We start from the raw sequence: 25308 nt of genomic DNA, 5'->3' as shown, positions 1-25308 counted from the left end.
ATTAATTTAATGATTTTTACCATTACCATAATTATTCCAAAAAAATTGTTTTGGTTTTGTCTTCCAAAATTTGGAATTATAAGAAATGGCCTATTGAGAAGTTTAGACGTGTTATTTCGGGACTGATATTTAAAAATTATTTTTTTTAATATCATATAATTTTGGATTTTAGAAAAACAGTAAAACAACCTTCATAGTTTTACTTTGGTGGTTAGAAAACCTGAATTTCAATCTGTAGGTCGCAGAAATCGATTCCCGACACTGATCTTGCAATTCGTATGACCTACTGGTTAGGCGCTCGAATCGCAACCTGCGACTTCGAATTCCATCAGCAAACATGCTCGCACTTTCAGCCGTGGGGACATTATAATGTTACAGTGGATCTCACTATTCGAACAAGGTAGCTCAATGTTAATTATCTGCTTTTCTACTTCAAAATTAGGGGCAGTTAGTACAGATAATCCTCGTGACGTCTTGCGCGAAGTTTAACAAACAAACATTTTTAACTTAATTGTTCGAATAGCTCTTATATTATTAAAACCACTTCACAAAAAGGTCATTAAAATAATTTTATCAGATGCGCAAAACATAATCTTAATTTTCCCAGTTAAACTCCCTGTTTATATTATCAACTTTAAGAGTCTCTGTTTATCCGTAAGTTTTAAGACTGTCGTAAATTTGTTGAATATTCTGAACTCTTTTTATTATTAAACTTCTAATACGTATCTTGAATAAAGGTAGTAAAGAAGTAAGAGTGACCTTCTTAGAATCACAATTAAACCAAACTTGTAACAAAGCAAATGTTTTTCTTCAACATAAACTGTTCACTGAAAGAGAAACACACAACACACACTAATCACTGAAGAAAAACCAAAAACAACAACATATACTAGTACGGATTAGGCTGCTGGGACACCAGATAAAATTCAAGTGAAGCTTGGGCCAGTGGGTTTATAACCTGTTAATACTCTGCCAGTGTTACTGAATAACGCACAGTACACCTTTCTTTCTATATATATCATTCTAATTTTTGAGTATTTTCCAGAGCCGTTTAATTCTCCCAATTAGTCCGTACTTACATGAAGGAAGCAAAACAGATACTTAGGAAATATTGTTCAATACCGAAATTACTCACGTGAGAAAAAAGAAAGTGTCTACTTGCAACCACGAGTTCCACACAACCAGGAAACTGACGCTCTTTGGTGCATCTCGGAAATCTACAAGCCGCTCTAAGTGAAGCGAAACAATTCATTAATATAAAAAAAATTGCATTCATAATCTTCAAATTAGCCTAGAGTAAAACCATTTTTATTCTTTTAAAATATTTTACTGGTCTTCAGCGTAAAACATGTCCCGTATACAGGACTGGAATCGGAATTTGGAACAGTTTATATGACAGATATTTAGCATACGTGCTTACATTTACTATGCCGGGTTTTGGAAGTGACACCAAGGGAGTTCGATTACAACGTCCATTTTGACAATGGTATTAGATACTGCAGCACGCAACACCTCTCGGAAAATCGTCTGAACAGTTGACACAACAGTATCCTTCTGTTGAGGACTAGTCCTTCAGTGGCTCAGCAACAAGCCTGAAGGCTTATAATGTCTGGAACAGCTCACGGTAAAGTTTTGTGTTTAAAAAACAAAAACTATCTGTTGAGGATTCTTTACTATGTAGGTTACAGCGATAGACATCTAGAAAGTCTCACAAACAGTAATTAGAAGAGTGAAATCAGGGGACCATGACAAACGCAGGTGAAAACTTGGTCTTTAGCAGTATCATTGCCAAGATAAATACATTCATAGAAAATGATGGTGGTACTACTGAATAAAAAAACTGTTATTGAGTTATTACCCCCCCCCTTGTAATTCTTTATAAATGTGAGCAAAATACTTTGTCCATTTTACATGTTTCATCTTACACAGTGTTCCAAATGCCCATGCTGACACTGTGTTTATCCTGTGGTTTAACTCTATTATTTGACTAAGTCTTTATTGAGACTGAAGAAGATGAACTCGTTTTGAGACGATAAAACCTTGTGAAAGCGTTTGTTACTATATTAAACTTTCAATATTTTTCTTATGGTTTCAAATTCAACTCATTTCCAAAATTTGGAAGCATATATGAGTGTGTTTGTTTGTGTTTTTCTTATAGCAAAGCCACATCGGGCTATCTGCTCACCCCACCGAGGGAAATCGAACCCCTGATTTTAGCGTTGTAAATCCGGATACATACCGCTGTACTAGCGGGGGGAAACATATATGAGATGTTATATTAGTTCAACTGATTATTTATGTTTGTTCTAGCAAGATCTTCAGTATAGGCAGGCCCAAAAATATTTTAAGAAACAACACCAAGTTGACAAGGCAGTTTTAGCAGCCCTACTCGTTTCTCTAAGTTTACATAACAATATACAGGGTTACCCAAAAGTTGCATCCTATGTGGGAGTACATGAAAAGTAGTAGACTGTAGTAATAGCACAAATATTCTGCTTATCGTTTTGCTGTTGGTATACAATACACAGAACACTTTTGACGCCACAGTTTATCACATTATAATAAAATGTATAATATATTTGACTATGACAAAGGAAAACCGTTATTATGGAATAGTGTAAATACACTTCCAGTTTCACTTGTACGTAATTCAGGAAGATTGTGATCTGTTACTGGTTCTGAAATGATAAATTTTTATTCACCCCACAGCGTAGTTGAAAAATGTTGACACTGAGATGTTCCAATAACTAGTGGCTGACATACGCCTGCTAAAGCTACTTGTAAGTTACAAATGAAATTAAATTTAATATTTATATCTTCTGTAACATAAATTAGTCTGTATCTCCAAAGATTTTCTAAGAATAAATTGTTGAACGTAATGACTAAACAAAACCTATTTTTTCTTAGAATAGAATAAAGATACTTGTATTTACATTCATTACTGACCTTATGAAAAGACGGCGAGTCTATTTCCATTATTTTACATCGTAGTAAAAAAACCAAAAAACTGACACAACTGAAAAAAACTCTTACATGGTAGGATAAAACTAAATCAAAAATATAGAAACATTTAGAATAAAATAAAATAATATGTACTTTTTAAAGTTAGTAATCCCGTATTATCTGCGCGTGCTCAAGGACTAAAGTTGACATGTATTTTCAAATTACTTTCAGTATAAGTCTATATTAGCCTCAATGAATTTTTGTGATAGCTTTTAGGCTACTTTACTGGTATAATTGAAACTTTCAACAAATGATTACTTACTGAAAATACTAAAATCCGGGAACATGTAGGTATGTGCCAAGATAACCCATAAAATAGTCAAGAACCTCATTCCATGTACAGCACCAAGGCTTCCTGATCCGACCTTTGTATTTAGCAGCTCCTTTCCATTGGTGAAAATGGAAAATGACTTGTAGAAGTTGAAAACCTGTCCTGCTGAAATAATCATTTGTTAAAAGTTGTGTTTTAGTCATTCTAAACACAACTAAAAAATTTATTTTAAAAATTGATATTTAGACACGAAAAGTGTTTTGTTTTTTAATTATTGTTATTTTTGATGCATGTCATTTGACAAAAAGTAACAAAAGTTGTAGGACATAATAATTAATAATTATTATCTCAGAAAGTTTCGTTGGTGTGGTTTATAAAGGTTTATGTTTCCATGTCTTCGTACATTCTCTCTGGTCACTTGACGAAAGAAGAGATATACAGGCGAATGAATATCCAAGTTTATTACCATTGACATCAATACAGTATCCAAGCAAGAAATTACGTCATTCACTTCTTATTTTGCAGTATTTTGTTTTCATTCAGTCAGAAACAAATACAAATAATGAAATGTTAGGTAGGCTTCTAAACGTTTTTTTTTTTATGCAGAAAGCGAGAATCATATCTTACTAAATAATAAATCAAATGCTGTTTAAGTTGAGATATCGAGTTGTTTTAGTCAAGACTAGATTATGTAGCAGTTATAGAAGTTATTTCAGCTTTTTTTTTTTGAGGGTGTTAAACCATAATTTTTACAAAATACATGAAGTGTTAATTACTTAGTAAATTCTCGACTTCATACATCAACTGTAATAACTACGTAAAACCCTGAGGGTTATGAGGGACAAAATACGGACATTTAGGCTTCGTACTCTGTATACATCAATATAAGAAAAATACGGACATTTAGACTTCGTACTCTGTATACATCAATATAAGTGTTTTTACAAACATAGAATATATTAACCAGGCGCTTTATACTTCGGAAATTTAGACTTCGTACTCTGTATATATCAATATAAGTGTTTTTTTTTACAAACATAGAGTATGTTAATCAGGCGCTTTATACTTTAAAAAAAGTCTCAGTGGTTAGGGCAGCTGCTCTCCACTCCCCCGCTAGCGTCACTGTAGTTAAGTAGACTATATTCTAATAGCTATCACACATTACTAGTTCTCACATTTTACATTTTATAAATAGATCTCGAAAACAGAATCTTAGAGTTTTGAAAGAGAGAAGGACAACCAAGTTGTGATATAAGTTTTTCTCGTTTACACGGGTCAGTTCTCACCTTTCCAAGACACACTTCCCTCATCGCTTTTCAAATCTGATTGGTAATGTTTCCAAAGGTCAAGTACTGTTCCTAAGGTCACAAAAAACAGGATCGTTCCAAGAAGGGACCTACAGTACAGCGGAGAGTTAAATAAATAATCTGGAGATTACCCACGATATTGAGAAACTTGTAAGTTGTAACATTTTTAGGAAAATCTATAAACTTTATTATGAGTTTGACTTACTTAATTTGCTTTAGAAATTTGTAAATAAAAAAACTTTGAATGAAAAAATTTCGAAGAAATAGAAAAAATGTTTTTTTAAAACGTATTTGAGCTGATGTTAGTTATTTAAATAACTTGAATTTGTTTTTGAAATTCATTTTCATTAAAGTTATCTTCTTTGGCTAAAGTGGGATTTGTTCTTTAAGGCTGTTATTTGGTATTCTTTCCTGGGGCGTTGAAACAGACTCATCACGTTGAAATAAATGAAGAAAAATGAAACTTTAACGATGTTTTGAAAATTAAATTTTTACACTTCCCCATTAGACCTGATTGTTATGCCAGTACCTCTATTCAATGGCAGACTTGGTATTTTCATGTACAATGATTCTTTAGTTTTCTTATCTAAGCTAAAGATTCAGCAGCTAGCCTTGTTAATCATACACACCAAATTAAAGAGTAAAGTACACGATAAATGAGAAATTCCTGATGGTGATAACACTAGCTCTGAAAATGATATAAAGCAAACTAGAAAACAAATATTAGCTTTCAAATTAAAGTCCTGATGCTCGGAACATTTTCTTCAGAACATGAAAACCATAAAGAACCATTTTTATTTCCAAAATCTAAATTAATATATCACGAAATGGTTAAGCTTGGGTTTATATCTGCCTATTGAAACAAAAATTGTTAAAATATTTATTCGGAATAAAATATTCATTACCTTCTTCTCTGGTAACAACTGCTTCAAGTAATAACAGTACCAATGATAATGGTACTACTGAAATTGAAACCAGTAACAAAGAACTGTAGGTAAAATGTTACTATGGAAAAGATATCAATTACAACAGCTCCAGTAATAATGTACGACGAGAAAAACGTTTGACAGAACTCTATAAGAACTCGGAAGTATACAGTTTTTTCTCTTATTTTCCTTTTTGAAGAAAAAATTGTATTACGTTTTGTGACTTCCAGTGTTACTGGTGCTGTTTTTTTCCCGGTGTCGTTATTATTGAAGTCACTTTTATAACTGTAATTGGTCTCCCAGTGGCCCATCGGTAAGTTTGAGGGCTAATAGAGCTGAAAATTGTGTTTTGATACCCACGGAGAAAAGAAACCTGATAGCCCATTGTGCAACATTGCTCTTAACAACAATGAAACCGATGTATATTTTTCCTCGGTTCTTTATTTTAACTACATCCTCCGCTAGTACAGCGGTATGTCTTCGGATTTACAACGCTAAAATCAGGGGTTCGATTCCCTTGGTGGGGTCAGCAGATAGCCCGATGTGGCTTTGCTGTAAGAAAAACACACACTCTTTTGACTTCGTTTTGTAAACAATACGTTAAATACTTGTACATAACCACGAAGTAGTTGTAATTGTTTTCTTATTGCAAAGCTACAGAGTGGGCTATCTGCACTCTGCCCATCGCGGAAAAATGAATCTTTGATTTTAGTGTTGCTAGTCCGTAAACGTACCCCTGATTCATCGAAACACAATCCTAATGTAAGATTTTCAAAATTATATTTTTATTTTCAACGAATGACGATTTAACAGTTTCACATATTTACAAACGTATGTTATCAAAAGTTCTTTAACATTTCTAACAAGTTTCCTCTTTTCTTGAACAATATGAAATACCAAAACACAAATATATGTATTGTGTTGCTTGTTAAACACAGAGCTACACAATGTTCTATATATGCTGTATTTACCATGAATATCGAATGCTAGTTAATAGCACTGTGAGCCCTAAGAATTTCCGTTATAGGTAGGCTCCACTCTTTAGTATTGAATGTGCTTAAACTTCTAGGACTGATAGATATATTTTTATCATGTATTTTATGCCTGCTAGCGTTACTTCGTTAATTAGATTAAGTTCAATGTGTCGTGAGCACAAGACAAATAACACTTGTTCATTCCTTTTAATGTATTGTTACATGTGCTGATTGTTTCATGATAATATTTTGTCAGTGCTATAATAGAAAATTTTCGTCATCATAATAACATTGTTATCGGACTGGAAACTTTTGATTATCAGTGTAATTGATTTTAGAGTGGTCCAACAAAATGTCAGATTAAAGCCACGTGATATCAGAGGTAACTGTTAGCATTAGTAACTCCTCGCGTGAATTTGATATACTGAAGCAATGTGAGCACGGATCTGTTACAGAAACTTCAGTAAAGTACATTGTACAACCTTTATTATGGTAAACAAACTGTTAATACATATTAAATCAAATCTAGATATCACTTGATATCCAAATAGTGCTTTGCTATCGCCAAATTAGCCACTAATTACTTGTAACATCAAAATGAATAGTTATAAAATAAAACCTGAGGTATTGGATTTCCTGTAATATCGATTCTAGATGGTGTTGGTTAGGATAGCCAAGTGCAATGTTATTGTTCATCACACAGAACAATACAGCATATTAAAAACTTATTTTAAGGTTTGCTGATCTGAAACATGCAACACTCGGGATTAGGCTGTCATTACTGGACACGTTCAGTCATTCTATACTTAGTGTCTTCACTTTTACCATACGTTCAAGTTTCAATGCCACAGCAAAATTTATATTTTCACCACGTAATGAATAGCGCATGTGCTATAATAAAGCTACTTGAAGTCAATGAAGTTTGATGACATGGACTTATGGTGCAATAAACGTCACAGTTTTATAACATGAAAATATCTGTATGACAAAGAAACAAAATTTATTTCAGAGAGTCTCAAATACGCAGTTTAAAATATATTTTCATCACATAATCAAAAGAAGCGATAAGCTAGGCATAATCTTTTCTGCCCCAAAGTGGCACAGCGGAATGTCTGCGGACTTATACCACAAGAAACCGGGTTTCAATACCCGTGGTGGGCAGATCACAGATAGCCCATTGTTTAGTTTTGTGTTTAATAGAAACATTTTATTTTCTTCATCTCTCTTCACCTCATGAGAAAAATTTCTATTTATGAAAATCGTTTTTCTTGTCAAGTTTACTTCACATTAAAACACTCTGGTACTTCCACGTAGCCCTCATTCCCCATTGTGTAGCTTTGGGCTTAATTCCAAATAAACAAACTACAGTGTAAACTATAATTGTCCGAAATTTATTTTCTTATTATGATGAACCTTTCATCTAAATGTGTTCTATCATAAGAAAAAATGTAACAGAGACAACAAACCTTTTATTTAAAAATATATTAAATTCAGAAAACTTCTTCAGTTAGATCTTATATACTACTGTATTTTTATTTACCCAATACTTGTATGGTTTTTCATTTATGTTCTTCGAAGAAAGTTGCGTCGCCGTTTTGCTTACAGTTTCATTAAACTCCACAAAATCTCATATTAGTTCAAGTTTTGCGTTTGTGAATTAATTTTTCCACGAACAACCCAAATGTTTAGGGGCTATTCGTACTAACTTGATAGGTAGCCTTGGCGTGGCCCGGTGGGTGTCCTAATTTATATGGGACGCCATGTTGGATATAACGTGCCTGAAAGGTTACACAAAAATAATGGGATGAGGTTTAGGAGTAGGTTTACAAAGCCGCTGGACTCAAATATGTGTTTTGTCCCTCCCCCACGACTTCCAAGAACTCGATTCTTGAAACCGTGTTTGTTTGTTTTTTTCGAGCTTATATCCAACTTTGAGTCTTTTACTCAACAAAAATAAGCCAGCATAACATAGAAGCTTGATCGGGTCTCTGTTAATCCTGGGGGCGTCCAATGTAAGTAGAAGCGAAAGACGACTTTAATATAAAAAGTATAAACCAATATCGCTACTTTTGCTCATTATAGACGCAACCACAGTCTTCGATTTACGACCTGGCGCATAATTGCACAAACTAAGCAAATCAATAATTATATTCTTAAAACTTCTCAAAATTGGGTAGAATACTTAAACTAATTAAGAAAAATATTAATATTTTGAACTTCAGAGTTTAGTGATAAACTTCAAACCGGGAATGAAAGTTATAAATTAAACGCGATGCTTATTTTTAAATGCAGCGAAGTCATGTAGTTGCTTAACAGTAATCAGGCCTAACATGGTTGTTCCAGTTTGGCCTAACGTATCTGCTCGACATTACACAAAGAAGGTAAAAAAAAACATATGAGAGTGTCTTGTGTCAATATCTTGAACATTTCATCTGCAAGCACTTCCTCTTTGACGTGTTAAATCCATAAATAACATGGACGGTTTCTTACAGAACGTTTATGCTAAATCTCTAACATTAAATTGCGAAACTATTACAGAAAATCAAACGAAGAGGAAAGCAAAACAGAAACTTTCGTCTCTTTGTCAATAATGGTATTTATTATATGATATAATTAAAACTCCAAGTGAACAAAGCTTGCAATTTTATTTGAAGCAAACGCTAATGTAACTGAATAATATTTAATTAAAATATAAATAAGTTACGGTAAGACACAACACTTTTTAAAGAGTACAATGATACAACAGAATACTTTTTTGTCTTAGCCCTACTCGCTGAACCTGTTCTTTACCCTTGACTACTAGAAACTTTGCGATTATTACTGGATTTTAAAAACGAAGGAAGACAAATGAACAATCCATTTACTGGCAGTTATCGCTATCTTTACATTTGTATTTTGTTGTTAAGATGTCAAAACCATTTGGTTGTTGTTATTTTGATTTTCGACACCCACCGCCATCTCTTAAGCTACTATTTTATCAACGAATAGTGAGATTTACCGTAACATTATAACGACCCCACAGCTGAAAAGTCGAGCATGTTGGGTGTGACGGGAATTCGATCCTGCGACTCTCAGATTACGAGTCGATTGGTTTGGTTTGCTTTTAATTTCGCGCAAAGCTACTCGAGGGCTATCTGCACTAGCCGTCTCTAATTTAGCAGTGTAAGGCTAGAGGGAAGGCAGCTAATCATCACCACCACCAACAACTCTAAGGTTACTCTTTTACCAACGAAAATTGGGATTGACTGTCACATTATAACGCCCCCACAGCTGAAAGGGCGAGCAGGCATGGTGTGACGGAGATTCGAACCCGCGACCCTCGGATTACGAGTCGAGTGCCTTAATCAAATGGCCATTCTGGGCCTATTACGAGTCGAGTGCTCCAAGCATCTGGCCATGCCGGGCCTCATAACCATTTAGAAAAAATATTCTGTTTATTTTAATGTAACATACTCTACTGATTAGCTCATGATTTGTATTTCATTAATAAAAAAAATGGTTTAATGATAACGTTAGATTTACCAAAGGATAGAAACAAGTTCTCATAAAGAAATTAACCAGAGAATTATCTATTAATACTTTTAATACCCATACAGCTATTCTAAGATACATTTTTATTTCAAGTGGGTTTCTCGTCATCAAGAATTGCTTAACGATTTTGTTGGTAACAATATTCTAAGTAAAATTATAGGCTAGAGTAATGCTAAACAAATGTTGCATTTGTTGATATCAGGATCCCTGATAAAACATAAGCAACACCGAAGAAATGTAAGCAAAATTAATGTTGTATTTGATCCCACTAATTGCTCCTTAGATATCCTATGCATGTTACAAATAAAATGACTTGTTTCGGCTAATTAATTTTTAAGAGTAAGTGTTGTGTCACGAATAAGAATGAAATTATTCAATATATCGCAGTATGGGAATCCTCATCCATAATTAACGTTATACAAACAATTTGACTGTTTTATGATTAAGCAGTCATTATGTTGTGATAACTATTAAGTGTCTTACTAGTATGTTTACTTTTTGTTGTTTTTTATTCGAGAATTGGTGAGAATCATTGAACAAGGTATAACATTAAAGTTACGTAGTTTGTTTGTTTTTGAATTTCGCACAAAGCTGCACAAGGGCTGTCTGCGCTACCCGTTCCTGATCTAGCAGTGTAAGACTAGAGGGAACACAGCTAGTTATTATTACCTACCGCCAACTATTGGGCTACTCTTTCACCAACGAATAGTGGGATTGACTGAAACATTATAACGCTCCCAAGGCTGAAAGGACGAGCACGTTTGGTGTGACAAGAATTCGAACCCCCGACCCTCAGGGGACTAGTCGAGCACCTTTACCACCTGGCTATGCTGAGCCTTTGACAGTTGTTAATAAAATATGAATCTAACTTGGTAGAAGTCAAAACGTTTTGATACAATAAAAATTTTTTTGATACAAAAAAAACACACATGAAAATGTTTGTCTATACGCGTAAATATTTTGATATATAGGAAATAATTTGATACGCATAAAGATTTTGATAGATATGAATAAATGTTGAAAGACGTAAAATATTTTGATACAAACGGACAGATTTCTATGCACATAAAAATACTTTAATACACAAGAGTTTGTCTCTCAAAAAAAATCAGAAATGGCCATGTGTCGAGGTTTCATGTTTGTTTTATTTCGAGTTTTTGACTTTGTGAAATAAATGAATTTCAATGCGCATGTGTTAGAATTTAAATGTGGTTTTTGTTTTAAAATATTAATATTACCTCTGCATTTGTTACGTGTTACTTGTTCATTAATTTGACGATGTAGAGTTTGATGTATCAAACTCTGTGAACGAGAGTATTCAACTCATGACTCAACACTTTCTGATCACTCCATAACATAATAAATCAGTACTCAAAAGAAATCAAATAAATTCTAATTTATTCCGTATTATTTACCATCCACATTAGTGATTTTCGAGTCGTCTGGCTAGTTATGACTGAGGTTTTGTTTTTAAATACTTTCTTTATTGTCTTTCTTTTGTTCAGAGAGAAAAATTACTTAATGTTATCCAATCAAACTTGGAAAAAAGTGAAAATTGGATGTAACTCGATAATTCGCATTCACTTCTTATCTTTGCAATTTATTTTTTTTTAAGATACAGTTAAGATACTCTTTCACCAACGAATAGTGGGATTGACTGAAACATTATAACGCTCCCAAGGCTGAAAGGACGAGCACGTTTGGTGTGACAAGAATTCGAACCCCCGACCCTCAGGGGACTAGTCGAGCACCTTTACCACCTGGCTATGCCGAGCCTTTGACAGTTGTTAATAAAATATGAATCTAACTTGGTAGAAGTCAAAACGTTTTGATACAATAAAAATTTTTTTGATACAAAAAAAACACACATGAAAATGTTTGTCTATACGCGTAAATATTTTGATATATAGGAAATAATTTGATACGCATAAAGATTTTGATAGATATGAATAAATGTTGAAAGACGTAAAAATATTTTGATACAAACGGACAGATTTCTATGCACATAAAAATACTTTAATACACAAGAGTTTGTCTCTCAAAAAAATCAGAAATGGCCATGTGTCGAGGTTTCATGTTTGTTTTATTTCGAGTTTTTGACTTTGTGAAATAAATGAATTTCAATGCGCATGTGTTAGAATTTAAATGTGGTTTTTGTTTTAAAATATTAATATTACCTCTGCATTTGTTACGTGTTACTTGTTCATTAATTTGACGATGTAGAGTTTGATGTATCAAACTCTGTGAACGAGAGTATTCAACTCATGACTCAACACTTTCTGATCACTCCATAACATAATAAATCAGTACTCAAAAGAAATCAAATAAATTCTAATTTATTCCGTATTATTTACCATCCACATTAGTGATTTTCGAGTCGTCTGGCTAGTTATGACTGAGGTTTTGTTTTTAAATACTTTCTTTATTGTCTTTCTTTTGTTCAGAGAGAAAAATTACTTAATGTTATCCAATCAAACTTGGAAAAAAGTGAAAATTGGATGTAACTCGATAATTCGCATTCACTTCTTATCTTTGCAATTTATTTTTTTTTAAGATACAGTTTTATCAGTTATAGCTTTTGGTACTTAAGTGATTAAAGAAAGCATTCAAATACGTTTTTGTAGTCCACGTAACTCATAATGAAGGGTTACAATCGCTCAATAAAAACATATTTGACACCAACTAGAAGCTACTATCAATATGAAGATAGGGTAACTTACAAAACACCAATTTGTTCTTTAGTCAACTCCTTTTCTGATTTATCTTCACAGTGAGGAACTGAGACTCGAACCGTATCTTGAAGGACTGTAAATTATACCAGTACTCTTTAAACCATTATTTTAGTGATACAAACTTCATTTTGTTTCAAATACTCTGTGTATTTCGTTTAACTCTCACATTTCAGTAGCTAAATTTTGAATTTTGAACCTGTAGTATATTTTCTACTTTAGCTTTATAATTTGTTGCTACAGCAATCGAGGAATATATTAAGTCTTCAGGAGGTGAAACTGCGGTTCACAGCATAGGTTGCAGTCAATCAAGTAATGTATTAAGCCTCTACAACATTAATTATGATAATTTGAAGTTCACCTTTTGTGAAAATAAAATAAATCTGTAATATTTATATGACGTTTTCTGTATAATATCAAATAGTCAATTAAGTACAATGTCTTTATAGCATTCACACATCTAAATGATGACTTAAAAAGGACTCCAAAACCTAGAAATTGTAAGAGCTGGCAAGAGTTATGTAAGGAAAAACTGGGAAGCAAAAAATAATATGCATAGGAATAACCAATAGAAAACGCGAAATTCTCTGGAAAAAATAGTGATATTAGTGACTTAAAAATACTTAATGTAACAGAAGTAATAAGTAATGGAGTAATAATCAAAAACTGTGAGGAACCATTTTTGGGCCACTCTCGTCTGACTGAATAGTTGGTACTCACGGCTACAAAGTGCAGAAAGCATTTTTTGCAGCAAAAAATAAACCCTTACATTAACAATCTTGATGCACTAACCACTCAACCACACAGAACTAATGAACATCAAACACTAACAGAAATTACCAATAAAGTAGGGCAAATAGGTCCTGATAAAAGTTATAGGTAAATAAATGAGGAAGTAAAACTGATAGAAGTAACAAAGTAGAAACACAGAAAGATACTTTGTTTTGTTGTGAATTTCCCTCAAAGCTACACGAGAGCTGTCTGCGATAGTTATCCTTAATTATATGCCAATCCCACTATTCGTTGGTGAAATAGTAGTATTGGCATATGATAATAATGCCCTCACGGTTGAAAGAGCGAGCACGTCAGGTGTGACGGGAATTTAAACCCACGACCCTCAGATTACGAGTTGTGCGCCCTAACCACCTGGCCATGCTGGGCCCCTAAAAGATACTAATAAGAATATAAAGAAAAATAATAGAATTAGAATAGAGAAATGAGGGGGTCAGGAAACATATGATAAAAACTTGGGTAGCAAAACATAAACAAGCAGAAGAAAAATAAAGATTTAATAACTCGTAAAGCGGTAATGCCATATATAGGTAAGGCAAATTACGATGTAGCGTAATTTATTTACAAGTGCTAATTCGACCTGAGTAGAAATGTTTCATTCTTTGTCTCCTTCCTGATAGGAAATACAGGTAACGAAAAATTTGACTTTTGTAATTCGCCTCTCTTGTGCAGTAGAAAACAAGAAGAAAAATAGTAGTTAATCTAGTTAATTGTCTACTGAAAAACAGTATTTAATCGAATTAGGTGTCTACTGAAAAACAGTAGTTAATCTAGTTAAGTGTCTACTGAAAAACAGCGGTTAATCTAGTTAGGTGTCTACTGAAAAACAGTAGTTAATCTAGTTAGGTGTCTACTGAAAAACAGCGGTTAATCTAGTTAGGTGTCTACTGAAAAACAGTAGTTAATCTAGTTAGGTGTCTACTGAAAAACAGCGGTTAATCTAGTTAGGTGTCTACTGAATAACAACAATTAATCTAGTTAGGTGTCTACTGAAATTGTAAACACATCGTAACTTGCGAACTCCTACAATAATTTTATTATACAAACAATTGTACATGAACATTTCATGGATAACTGGCAGCAGTCATGTTTATTTATTTAATTCAAACGTATAAAGTATTTCATCAAGACTTTTTATTATTCTAGAGATGATGATGAATCAAGTCACGAACGTATATGAAGGTAAAACCCAATTCCTAAAACAGGTTTTTTCGAGGTTGTTTTGTTTTTAATGGAAATAAAAAAACTGTTTTTATCATAACCGTAGTTTCGTAAAAAACTTCTCGTGATTTTAACAGCTGAAAACGTCAAACTTTAGATAAATACTGATCGTTAAAATATATTCAAACCTTTTTTTGCAAGTTTTTCGATGTCTTCAGTAGTACACGTTGAGGGAACACATAATGCTGTAAGATAAGCTACTTCAGACAAATATTCCGTGTTTTCCGAAATTTCATGAAAAACCTGAAAATATGAGTAATTGTAAGTGAGAGTTATGTTAATCAACAAATATTTTGAGGTAACTTTACGTCCTAATAACTTATTAACTTCATAAATTAGCTCCTTGTTAACTTATAAAGTCTACCGTTTTGATAAATCAATAACTTTAGAAATTAAAATAATTAAAGTTTAATTTATCATACATTTCACAATATTCACAATCTTAATGCACTAACCACTAAGCCACACAGAACTAATGAACATCATTAGAGGATCAGTTACTTCAACTTCGGAACTACGACTTTCATCAGGCTACACTGCGAATACGAGATCTTGTATTACTTATTTAAATAAAAGGTCAATGCACAATACGTGTAAAACAATTCGTAAAATCAACATTAAACAACTAATAAACAACAGCATTCATAAGTTCAACAATGTTTTGAATTAATAAATCAACAAGCGTGAAAAAGACATCGTAAATTTATAATTAATTACGCTTGTTATATGTTATCGTGTTAGGCCTATCACATTTTTTAACATTACAACTCGTTCTCAATCGTTAGTATATCTCCAGGTTGTTACTTTTCTCGGAATGATAACATTTCATTTGTCTGTGAGAGAATGTTTGTTTTGCTAGTAAAACTGCGAGTTTAACATGTTTATGCGGAAAGCAAACTGTTGAGCTGTATGAAAAAATGTTCTTTATTATGCCTCTTTTGTTCATGCAATCGAAAACGTAATATCAATGAATATAAATTCCTGAATGTGTCTTTATGAATAATGATTATATAGAGTTCACTTTTACTTTTTCAATTGTTTTGTTTGTTTTGAATTTCGCGCAAAGCTACTCGAGGGCTATCTGCACTAGCCGTCCCTGATTTAGCAGTGTAAGACTAGAGGAAAGGCAGCTAGTCATCACCACCCACCGCCAACTCTTGGGCTACTTTTTTACCAATGAATAGTGGGATTGACCGTAACTTTATAACGCCCCTACGGCTGAAAGGGTGAGCATGTTTGGTGTGACAGGGATTCAAACACGCAACCCTCGGATTACGAGTCGAGTGTCTTAACTACCTGACCATGCTAAGCCACTTTTTCAATTAACACTTTAAAAAAACCGTTTCTCGTCAACTTCATTTTAAACTGTAAACGTGAAGTTGGTGTTGGAATAGAATAGGTTCGTATATGCAAGAAAATTATTAATATAATCCCTTTCATTACAGGCCACTTCATGTAGCTCAACCATACCTTCTACATAACCGATCCAAAAACTGAAAGCTGGGGTGAAACGGAAGATGATTTTTTTCAATTTTAACAATAAGTAAATTATCCAAAATATATTAAACAGAATTTCCTTAACTTAAACCGTCGATCTGCTTTTAATTATGAATCAGAAATAGAGCGTTTTACTAGAAGTGAAAAAAAATGGAGGGAACACTAAGCAATGGTCTGGGGTTGGAGTCATTTTCAGTCATTCAAAGCATAGTGAATTATTTGTTCAAGGGGCACTTATATGAGTAGATTTCATACATCACAGTTAACGATGAAAGATTGATTTGTTTTCAATTTCGCACAAAGCTGCTCCACAACTCTCTGTGATAGCTGTTCCTAGAAGGAAAATTAACAACATTTAACACCAACTCTTGGATTATCCTTTTACCAACGATTAATGGTATTGATCATCACATTATAAACGCTCTCACGGATGAAAGGACGAACACGTTCATTCGACGTGGATGTAAACCCGCAACCCACCTATTGCACCCTAAACACTAGGCTATAACCATAAAGGAAACCGGGTTGGGGGTTTTTAGTTGTGTAGCGAAAGGTTCAGAGTTTTGGACAAAATAAGCTCTAGTAATAGAAGGAGCAAATATGTCCAAAACATGAATTTCCGAAAATATAGTTATAATCTTAACAAGCAAAGGCTATATGACTTAAAGAAGTATCTGGTTAATGGGTTTGTTTGTAGGCTATATATTTGTGGCTATGAAAATCTGAAGGCTGAAAGAAATTTTATAAATTATTAAAGAGCTTGTCAGATTTGTTAATCTGAAGTAAAAAGCTTTTACTTTGCGCTCTCAGTTTCCATATTTTCTCCACGAAATCACTAAGTTCGTTGATCATGTTTTAGTATCCAAATTATAATTAGAAGAGTTAAACACCTGACGATCTTTAAAAACAAGGAACAAAATATTGTTTTATTAAAAATCACGTAAAGGCAATTATTTTGTTCTTATGGTTCACTTTAAATACCCGCGTGATATGAACACTATTTTAAACAACTGATCTCATTTTGTGAAACTAGGTATAAACTTCATATGTACGACGAGATCTGTATCTAGTTGTTGTTGTTTTTTTTACATTTCTCGCAAAGCTACACGAGGGCTATCTCCGTCCCTAATTTAGTAATGTAAAACTAGAGGGAAGGTAACTTGACACCACCACCTACCGCCAACTTTTGGGTTACTCTTTTACCAACGAATAATGGGATTAACTGTAACATTATAACGCCCCCCAGCTGAAAGGTCGAGCGTATTTGGTGTGAGGGGGATTCGAACACATGACCCTCAGATTAGGAGTTCGATTGACTTAACCAGCTCTCCTTGTTGGGCCTGTGTCTAGTTCACTAAGGTTGTTATTACCAACATTCTGGTTTTGTTGTTCGTTTGTGTGTTTCTTGTGTCCCTAGCATTTCTAAAGTGATAGTAAAACAGGCTTCATCTTTGTTTGTTTGTTTTTGACATGTTGTAAAATGAGCTGATAATAAATCAAGGGAAGCATCTCTGGCTGTTAGTTTTTTGTGAATGAAAAGTTGATTTTGTTTGTTTGTTGAATGAAATCCATGCATTGCTAGTCAACATTACTCATTACCAACGCTTGGACTACTTTAGTCGAATAATGCGATTGATTGTAACCTTATAATGTCTCCATGGCTGAAATGGCGAGTATGTCTGGTAACGGGTTTCGAACTCGCGACTGTCACATTGTGAGTCGAGTGGCCAAACCACCAGGCAATGCCAGTTCAATGAAACCTATGAAACTTGGTAGTTGATTATGCTACAGAAGACCATTCGAATAATTTCTTCAACGTAACGTTCAAATGTATCAAGAGCATACCTTGTATAACTTTTCCTTAATGTTTTAAACAAACCAATTAGAGTAAGAAAACCCCATTGTCATCTCTGTTACCACAATTATTTTTTTTTTGTAACATTTACTCGCAAATTCGAAATAATATAGTGTTAGGACAAGTTCTAGGAGTTTAAATAAAATTATGCCGTAGAAGGGTTAATAAAAGCCTTAGCACCTCCGTCCATTCATCATGTTGGGTTACCGTTTACAATAAGTTGATGTTCATAGTTAAGATGTCTAAGAAGCTGGATGTCACTGCCAGTTTTGAGAGCATAAGTGTTGTCTCTAGATAAAAATGGCAAATTAGAGACTAGAAGTTTCATACCATCCAACAAACACGATACCTTTTCTTAGGACACCTACACACTGAAACAATTGCTCGACTAGGTGTTTTATATATATCTAATTCTTGGAGGTATGTAGAATGTTGAAGCTCTTTGGTCTGTGAAATTAAAGTTTCAGTTAGGAAGTTCTTGGAACTATTGTTCTCAAGTGTCGTTATGGTGAATTAAGTTTAGACGTTAATAGTTTGTGTTTCTTGTAGGTTTGTTTTCTATATTTACTTCTAGTGAAAACAATATTGTAATAATATCATAATATTTTTATTTATTAGCTTTTAACTCTTTGTGTGTGTGTGTGTCTTTCTTAGAGCAAAGCCACATTTGGCTATCTGCTGAGTCCATCGGGGAATTGAACCCCTGATTTTAGCGTTATAAATCCGTAGACATACCGTTGTACAAGTGTGGAGAAACTGATTCTAAATTTAATCAACCAGTAAATTTAAAGCTGCATAACGAGACGACGACCAATCATTTGTCGATTGTACAGAACACAAAAATAAACAGCGTTACTGTTGTTTTTTATCAGGACTGGTTCTCACATTATTAATTTAATATGAAAAATATTTGTTTTGAGGTGTCATGTAGAGACTCTACTGTTAATTTAGCTTTTTATTCTAAGATTACATGACACCAATTAATGCAAGGGTATTTGAAGGAAACAGGTTTTGACTTCATTTAGCTCAACCATATCATTTTAGAACTAACAAATGCATGTTTATGGTGCTAAAGAAGTGAATAACCAGCACTGATCTTCAACAAATCTTCTGGTAACTACGGTTAATTATAGTTAATAGTTTTTATTCTAATATTTACATGGGTCATAGAATTAAATAACCTATGTCCAGTCCCTCTCCTGTTGATTAGCGTTAAATTTGCCGAGTTACGACGCTCAAATTTGGGACTTTATTTTCGCTATGGACAAAGTGCAGCTAGCTTATTGTGTAGCTTTGCTTTAAGAAAACAACAACTGCTATTTAATCTACTCGATAACTCATAATAATAAACCAAATTCAAATTTCTTTTTTAATTGCAAAGTATTGATATCGATTCATTTTTGCTCACTTTAAGTAGAAAATAGAAAGTGAAAAAAAAGTCATCGTTTTGAAAATTTCATCCGTAAAGGGCGTTCTTACAGTGAAGGGCGTTTTACAGTAAAGGGCGTTCTTACCGTTTCCTGTAGCCTAGAATCCGGTGAAATTGATGCTGAAGGAAATTCGGGATGAATCTGTAAGAAACAATATTTTCCACGGAAATTTATTTCCTTCGATCTTCGGTTGGAAACGATGACATTGAGGCATTGATCATAAGAACCAAAATCTGTGGATGACCCGTCCAAAATTCCATTTGTGATCTTTCCTGAAGCGTCCAACACTAAACAAAGAGTCGTTAGTTATTGTTAAACAATTAAAGATAATGAAACTTGGTCTATAAGTAATGAATTATGTACAAGCGTTCAAAGATATTCTGCGCTGTTAAAAGTAAAAACGTTTCAAATTTCTATAGGGAGCTATGGAAACTCAAAATATCAGTTTAAAAATCTGTAATCTACTAGGTCATTGAATATTGACACAGACTTAGATAGAAGTTAAACAGATTTGTTTAAAGACACCACTTTTGAGTGACTCTAGAGAAACTTTGTCGTGGCTATTAAATTTTCATATTCGTAGAGGTGTTTCAAGACACATATTAGAACTCAGGTTTCCCTAAATTGCTTGAAAGAATATTAGAATTAAATTAGAATATTTTAGAGACAAATAACATCTTTCATATTCGCCAAAAAGAATAGCTTATGATTAATTTAAAATTGGTTGATTCTCTAGAAACAGGATATATTTTAAACACGAACAAAATACCATTTTTTGTAACAAGTAAAAAAGGATTTTCTTACATCTTCAAATTAGACAGAAAATCATAAGAAGAGCCAGGAATGGTGTATGTCTGATGGATTTCTTCTGCAACTACATACCTCATAGCATGATTCTATTTATTCAGTTCTATGTTAACAATTCATGTACTCATCTAATCCAAAGTTTGTCAAAACTACCATTTGTATTTGTAAAATTAAAATGTGGTTTATAAGAAGACTGTTTCTTGCTACTCTTAGAACACTTACCAATGTATTTTATGTTTGTTAGCAAAAAATGGAATACGGCATTTTCTGTTATTAAAACTGATAACAACATTAACAGACTCAATGTTTTTACTCATCGTTCTTCTGTTTTCAGTCATGTTGTGTGCTGGCATTAGTGGTCATTACCATCAAATTGTTTTGTTGACGTGATGTTACATCCTACATCTCCTCGATTCTGCTATAAATAATTCTATTCATGAATTTAAAACAACTTTATAATAATACTGTATACGATGTAAATGACTTGGAAGTTGATATTGTATTTATACTGGCGCTGTCTAGTCGTTAGCATGTGTGGACCGTGAATCCAGAGGTTCATGGTTCGTGTTTCGTTGCTTCAAAGGAAAGAAAAACGTTTCACACTTCAGTGACATGGGTGATCTAGAAAAGTAACGGTAAGACTCCACTGTGTCAGACAAGAGTGACTCAAGAATAGGCGGTGGGCTTTTGTTGAATAGCTGTCTTTCCTTTATACAAATATTAGAAAATTAAGAACGACTACGGACACCTTCGTGTAAAAATTCTAAACAACAAAAGAGTGTACCATAATAATTTTATGTGATATTTTAGTTTATTAAAGACACTTCTTCTAATACTTTCAGCAAAGTGCGAAATAACGTGTTGGTATTGTTTTATTAATTCTCTAAGGTATTCAATTACATATAAACTTAAAGCAATGAATGTAAAATATTATATTGTGTAAGATGTTTTGAACATCGTCAGAGTGGTTAAGTCTGTTATTTTATACATATTTCTAATTACTTAACAACACAAAATATAACCTAGCATTTCCAATTGTTGTTTATAATTTCATCTTAACCTTCTGTGTACGCTTCGTAAACAAAAGGTCCGGTGTTAATTTTTTGGTACCGGCAAACGTTTATGTTTGTAAGTTTGTGTTTTATCAAATATATAAAGTGGACATAAAGTCTAACCTTATCTAAAGTTCACGTGACAATTTACTGTGAGGTTCTGTCAAACCGATTGTGTCAAAGGGAAGATGTGAAATAACTGGTGCTTTGAAACAAAATAGTTGTTGAAAGTTTCGCTTCTGTCACCTGTATATGCTGAGAAGGATATGACATCACAATTGGCGACTTATCATTCTGTGTCATGAAAATTATGGCCAACGGAGACACATTTTGGATTGTTAATTGAACCTTATGTTAGACTATGTAAATATATCAACATCCAATAAATTCTTTCTTTCATGTACACTATCTTTGTTTGAGGGAAGGTGCCCGAAATGTTTGCTCACTCTGTACTTTCTTTACTAGATAATGAAAGTACCACCATAATAACAATAATATGAACATTGGACTATCTGTGTTGTGACAACCACGGGTACCGAAACCCGATTTTTAGCGTTGTAAACTCACAAACTCACAATTGAGCCACTGGTGGGGGCAACGTAACAGGTAACAATGTCGAGTTCAGAACACCTGCTTTGTTGAAATTCATTTCTTGCTTCCTGTAATTATTTCTAGTATATTTTGGCGTTTTGAACTTGGTATTAGACAAGGCTAACTTTCTCAAACAACAACGTTTATATAGACTCTTGACTTAGTTTGTGTGTATTCGGAAAAAATGTTTCACAGCATGTTCCTAGACGGTATCCAATTATTATCTATTTATGTTCATTATACGTAACAGTTGTATCATTTTTAATATAAATTAAAGTTGTATTTGGTTTGAATTTTTATAGTATTATTCATTTTCCTTAAGTTTATTCAAAGACGTAATCAACAGCAATACGTATGACAGCCATATGTCATTTGTTTTAAAATAATTTGTACTATCTCAGAAACTTTCCAGTGGCACCTTAAATGTTAAACGCTACATATGTTTGTAAGTTACAGTCTCCAGAAATTTCTTTTCTAGTAACTACTAAAAATGTTCTAAGAAATGAAGACAAAACTAAACTGCACTGATAATTCAACTTATAGTCACATGCGTGTTTAATGAATATACATATGCTTATAAAAATACCAATACTTACTTCTAATTGCCCAAGATCTTAAACGCCGAACACCGAAAATCAGCTTCAATAGACTAGAATAACAAGAACCAGACAAATCTACACTGGAAGTAGTTCGTACCATGGCTGGAAGAAACTGGCTTAGAACGTTGTTAACCAAACCTTTGATCATTTTCTCTATGTCCGACCACTGTGGTCCAGCATTAATCTTTGTTTGTAATTCTTTGTCAGAAGATTCTTCTGACCGTTTAGTGTTATTGTTTTGTTGATTTCCGTCTCTACTGTCGACATATAACTTATCAAGATCGTTTCCTTTGAATTTTAGCATCACTGATTCTGACACATTGTCCGCTGCCAAATATTGTGCGCTGTAGGATGAGGCTATCAAGTAAAAAACACATAATGTTATGAGACGCATCATTTATCAATAAAAATATAGAACCATAAATTAAGTTCAAACAATGTTGAAGAGAGTCCGTCTAACTGCTGTTCAAAGTGAAGATAAAGTAAGCATTATATGAACTAGTTCTAACTGGTTGTTGTCCTTGGGAAAAGGGGTGTCTTAACTCCCTTTGATGACAAATCTTTCCGCTAGGTGGTTTATTTTTCTTTCCTCTAGTTACCAAAACTGAGTTAAACTATGTAAATAATATCATTATAATGTAACTACACCGTATGTCCTATGGAGACCAAGGTGTTAAGAAATCTTTAAAGAGTCAACTTGTTAAATTAGTGTTCTGTTACTGTTATTATGTAGAAACATTTTCTCACCGAAAAGAACAACAAATAAATCTTTACATTTATGTTACAAATGTAAATAAAAGACAGAATTTTTTATCGTGATTTCACCTTTCCTTCATTATTTTCGATTTACCTTTTTATAATTTTTAAATTATAAACAGAGTTGAGATAAATTATTGTGTATTGTATATAATATATACTTTATATAATCACTTCACTTTTTCGCACAAAACTTGGTCAGGATTGTTGTGACACTGGTTCTTCAGCTTCTACATTTCGAAACAGTTTCGCTTTTCAGTTTTATGAAGAATGCAGGTTTGTCTGAGCTACTGTATTCTCGGAGTGATATTAAATGTAGGTACGTTTAACTTGCTAAACTTTTGAATTCAGTTAAGCTTTGTGGCACCTATTCTGACAAATACTTCACAGTCTGACTAGAACTCAACCTTTTGTCTTACTTGAAATATGAAAAAAACAACTAAATCTAAGTCATTTCACGAACATGAAACTCTTGTTACTGAGAGAGAGAGAAATAATGTTCTTTTTATTTTGAAAAAAAATTGGCTAAATTTCTTAAAGTTTTGGGATTTCCAGTTTGCCCCTTGTAGAGAAAGGTTCACCTTTCGAAAGTGCTCTGGTTATGTTTTTGTTTTTTTTATTTTTCTATCAAGATTTCTTGAACTTAGGTATTTTTTTTAATATCATGATTGTATTAAGTGCTGCTATATGAGTTTGTGTATTCTTCATTAAGTACTATTATATTATTCTGCACATTCGATATCAAGTGATACTTCATTAGTTTGTATATTCTATATCAAGTATTGTTGTATAACTCTGTGTATATTCTATATCAAATATTGTTGTATAATGTGTATATTCTATATCAAATATTGTTGTATAATGTGAATATTCTATATCAAGTATTGTTGTATAACTCTATGTATATTCTATATCAAATATTGTTGTTTGACTCTGTGTATATTCTATATGAAGTATTGTTGTATAACTCTATGTATATTCTATATCAAATATTGTTGTATACCTCTGTGTATATTCTATATCAAGTATTGTTGTATAACTCTGTGTATATTTTATATGAAGTATTGTTGTATAACTCTATGTATATTCTATATCAAGTATTGTTGTATGACTCTGTGTATATTCTATATCAAATATTGTTGTTTGACTCTGTGTATATTCTATATGAAGTATTGTTGTATACCTCTGTGTATATTCTATATCAAATATTGTTGTATACCTCTGTGTATATTCTATATCAAGTATTGTTGTATAACTCTGTGTATATTTTATATGAAGTATTGTTGTATAACTCTATGTATATTCTATATCAAATATTGTTGTATGACTCTGTGTATATTCCATATCAAATATTGTTGTATAACTCTATGTATATTCTATATCAAATATTGTTGTATACCTCTGTGTATATTCTATATCAAGTATTGTTGTATAACTCTGTGTATATGCTATATCAAGTATTGTTGTTTGACTCTGTGTATATGCTATATCAAGTATTGTTGTATTACTCTGTGTATTCTGTTCTGCTATATTTTTCATTTTTAACCCAGTTCTTGCCAGTGTGTCATCTACTATCGTTATATTCGTGTTGCACAAAAACATCCTTGCTTAATCATTTACTAGACATTGCAACATACCAAGCAAAGAAAGCTGTCGTTATCGGTTAAATTTGTAGCGCAAAATAAATAATAATACAACACCAATCATTTGTGCTTCGAAACAACTTATTAATGTTAATACTTGTTTCAAGAAGTTCTTTACAAAACAACAATGTTGCACACAACTGCATGGCAGAAACATTTAAGTTTTCTAGTATCACTGAATACAGAGGTTGAGTACAATTATTATAAATATTTTAAAGCCTCAACACGTTTTGTTTTTCAGATATACCTTGGTCGAAACGGTCTACCGGTGAGTAAGTGTGAATCCAAGGTTATCATGCTTACCGCCCTCAAACTATATTTTTT

General features: G+C 32.9%; 1 protein-coding gene across 2 annotated transcripts in view; it reads right to left on the bottom strand.

The window, feature by feature from the left end:
• LOC143252238 (nose resistant to fluoxetine protein 6-like) overlaps window positions 1-23082 on the bottom strand; it is a 46915-nt gene extending 23833 nt beyond the window's left edge. Inside the window, exons 1-7 of one of the 2 annotated variants that reach the window (XM_076504073.1) lie at window positions 22583-23082; window positions 19621-19823; window positions 14883-14997; window positions 12733-12817; window positions 4561-4670; window positions 3266-3439; window positions 1136-1229 (exon numbers count right to left, since the gene is read on the bottom strand). In XM_076504073.1, coding sequence (XP_076360188.1) covers window positions 1136-1229; window positions 3266-3439; window positions 4561-4670; window positions 12733-12817; window positions 14883-14997; window positions 19621-19823; window positions 22583-22982 — 1181 coding nt within the window. In that variant the 5' untranslated portion in view covers window positions 22983-23082. The remainder of the gene's footprint in view (window positions 1-1135; window positions 1230-3265; window positions 3440-4560; window positions 4671-12732; window positions 12818-14882; window positions 14998-19620; window positions 19824-22582) is intronic. The other variant, XM_076504074.1, reaches the window with a different exon arrangement.
• Window positions 23083-25308: the final 2226 nt, after the last annotated feature.

Source organism: Tachypleus tridentatus, chromosome 6 (assembly GCF_004210375.1).
Source record: "Tachypleus tridentatus isolate NWPU-2018 chromosome 6, ASM421037v1, whole genome shotgun sequence".
NCBI lineage: Eukaryota > Metazoa > Arthropoda > Merostomata > Xiphosura > Limulidae > Tachypleus > Tachypleus tridentatus.
Note: the sequence above shows the minus strand (reverse complement) of the source record. Positions and strands in the feature narration are given on the sequence as shown.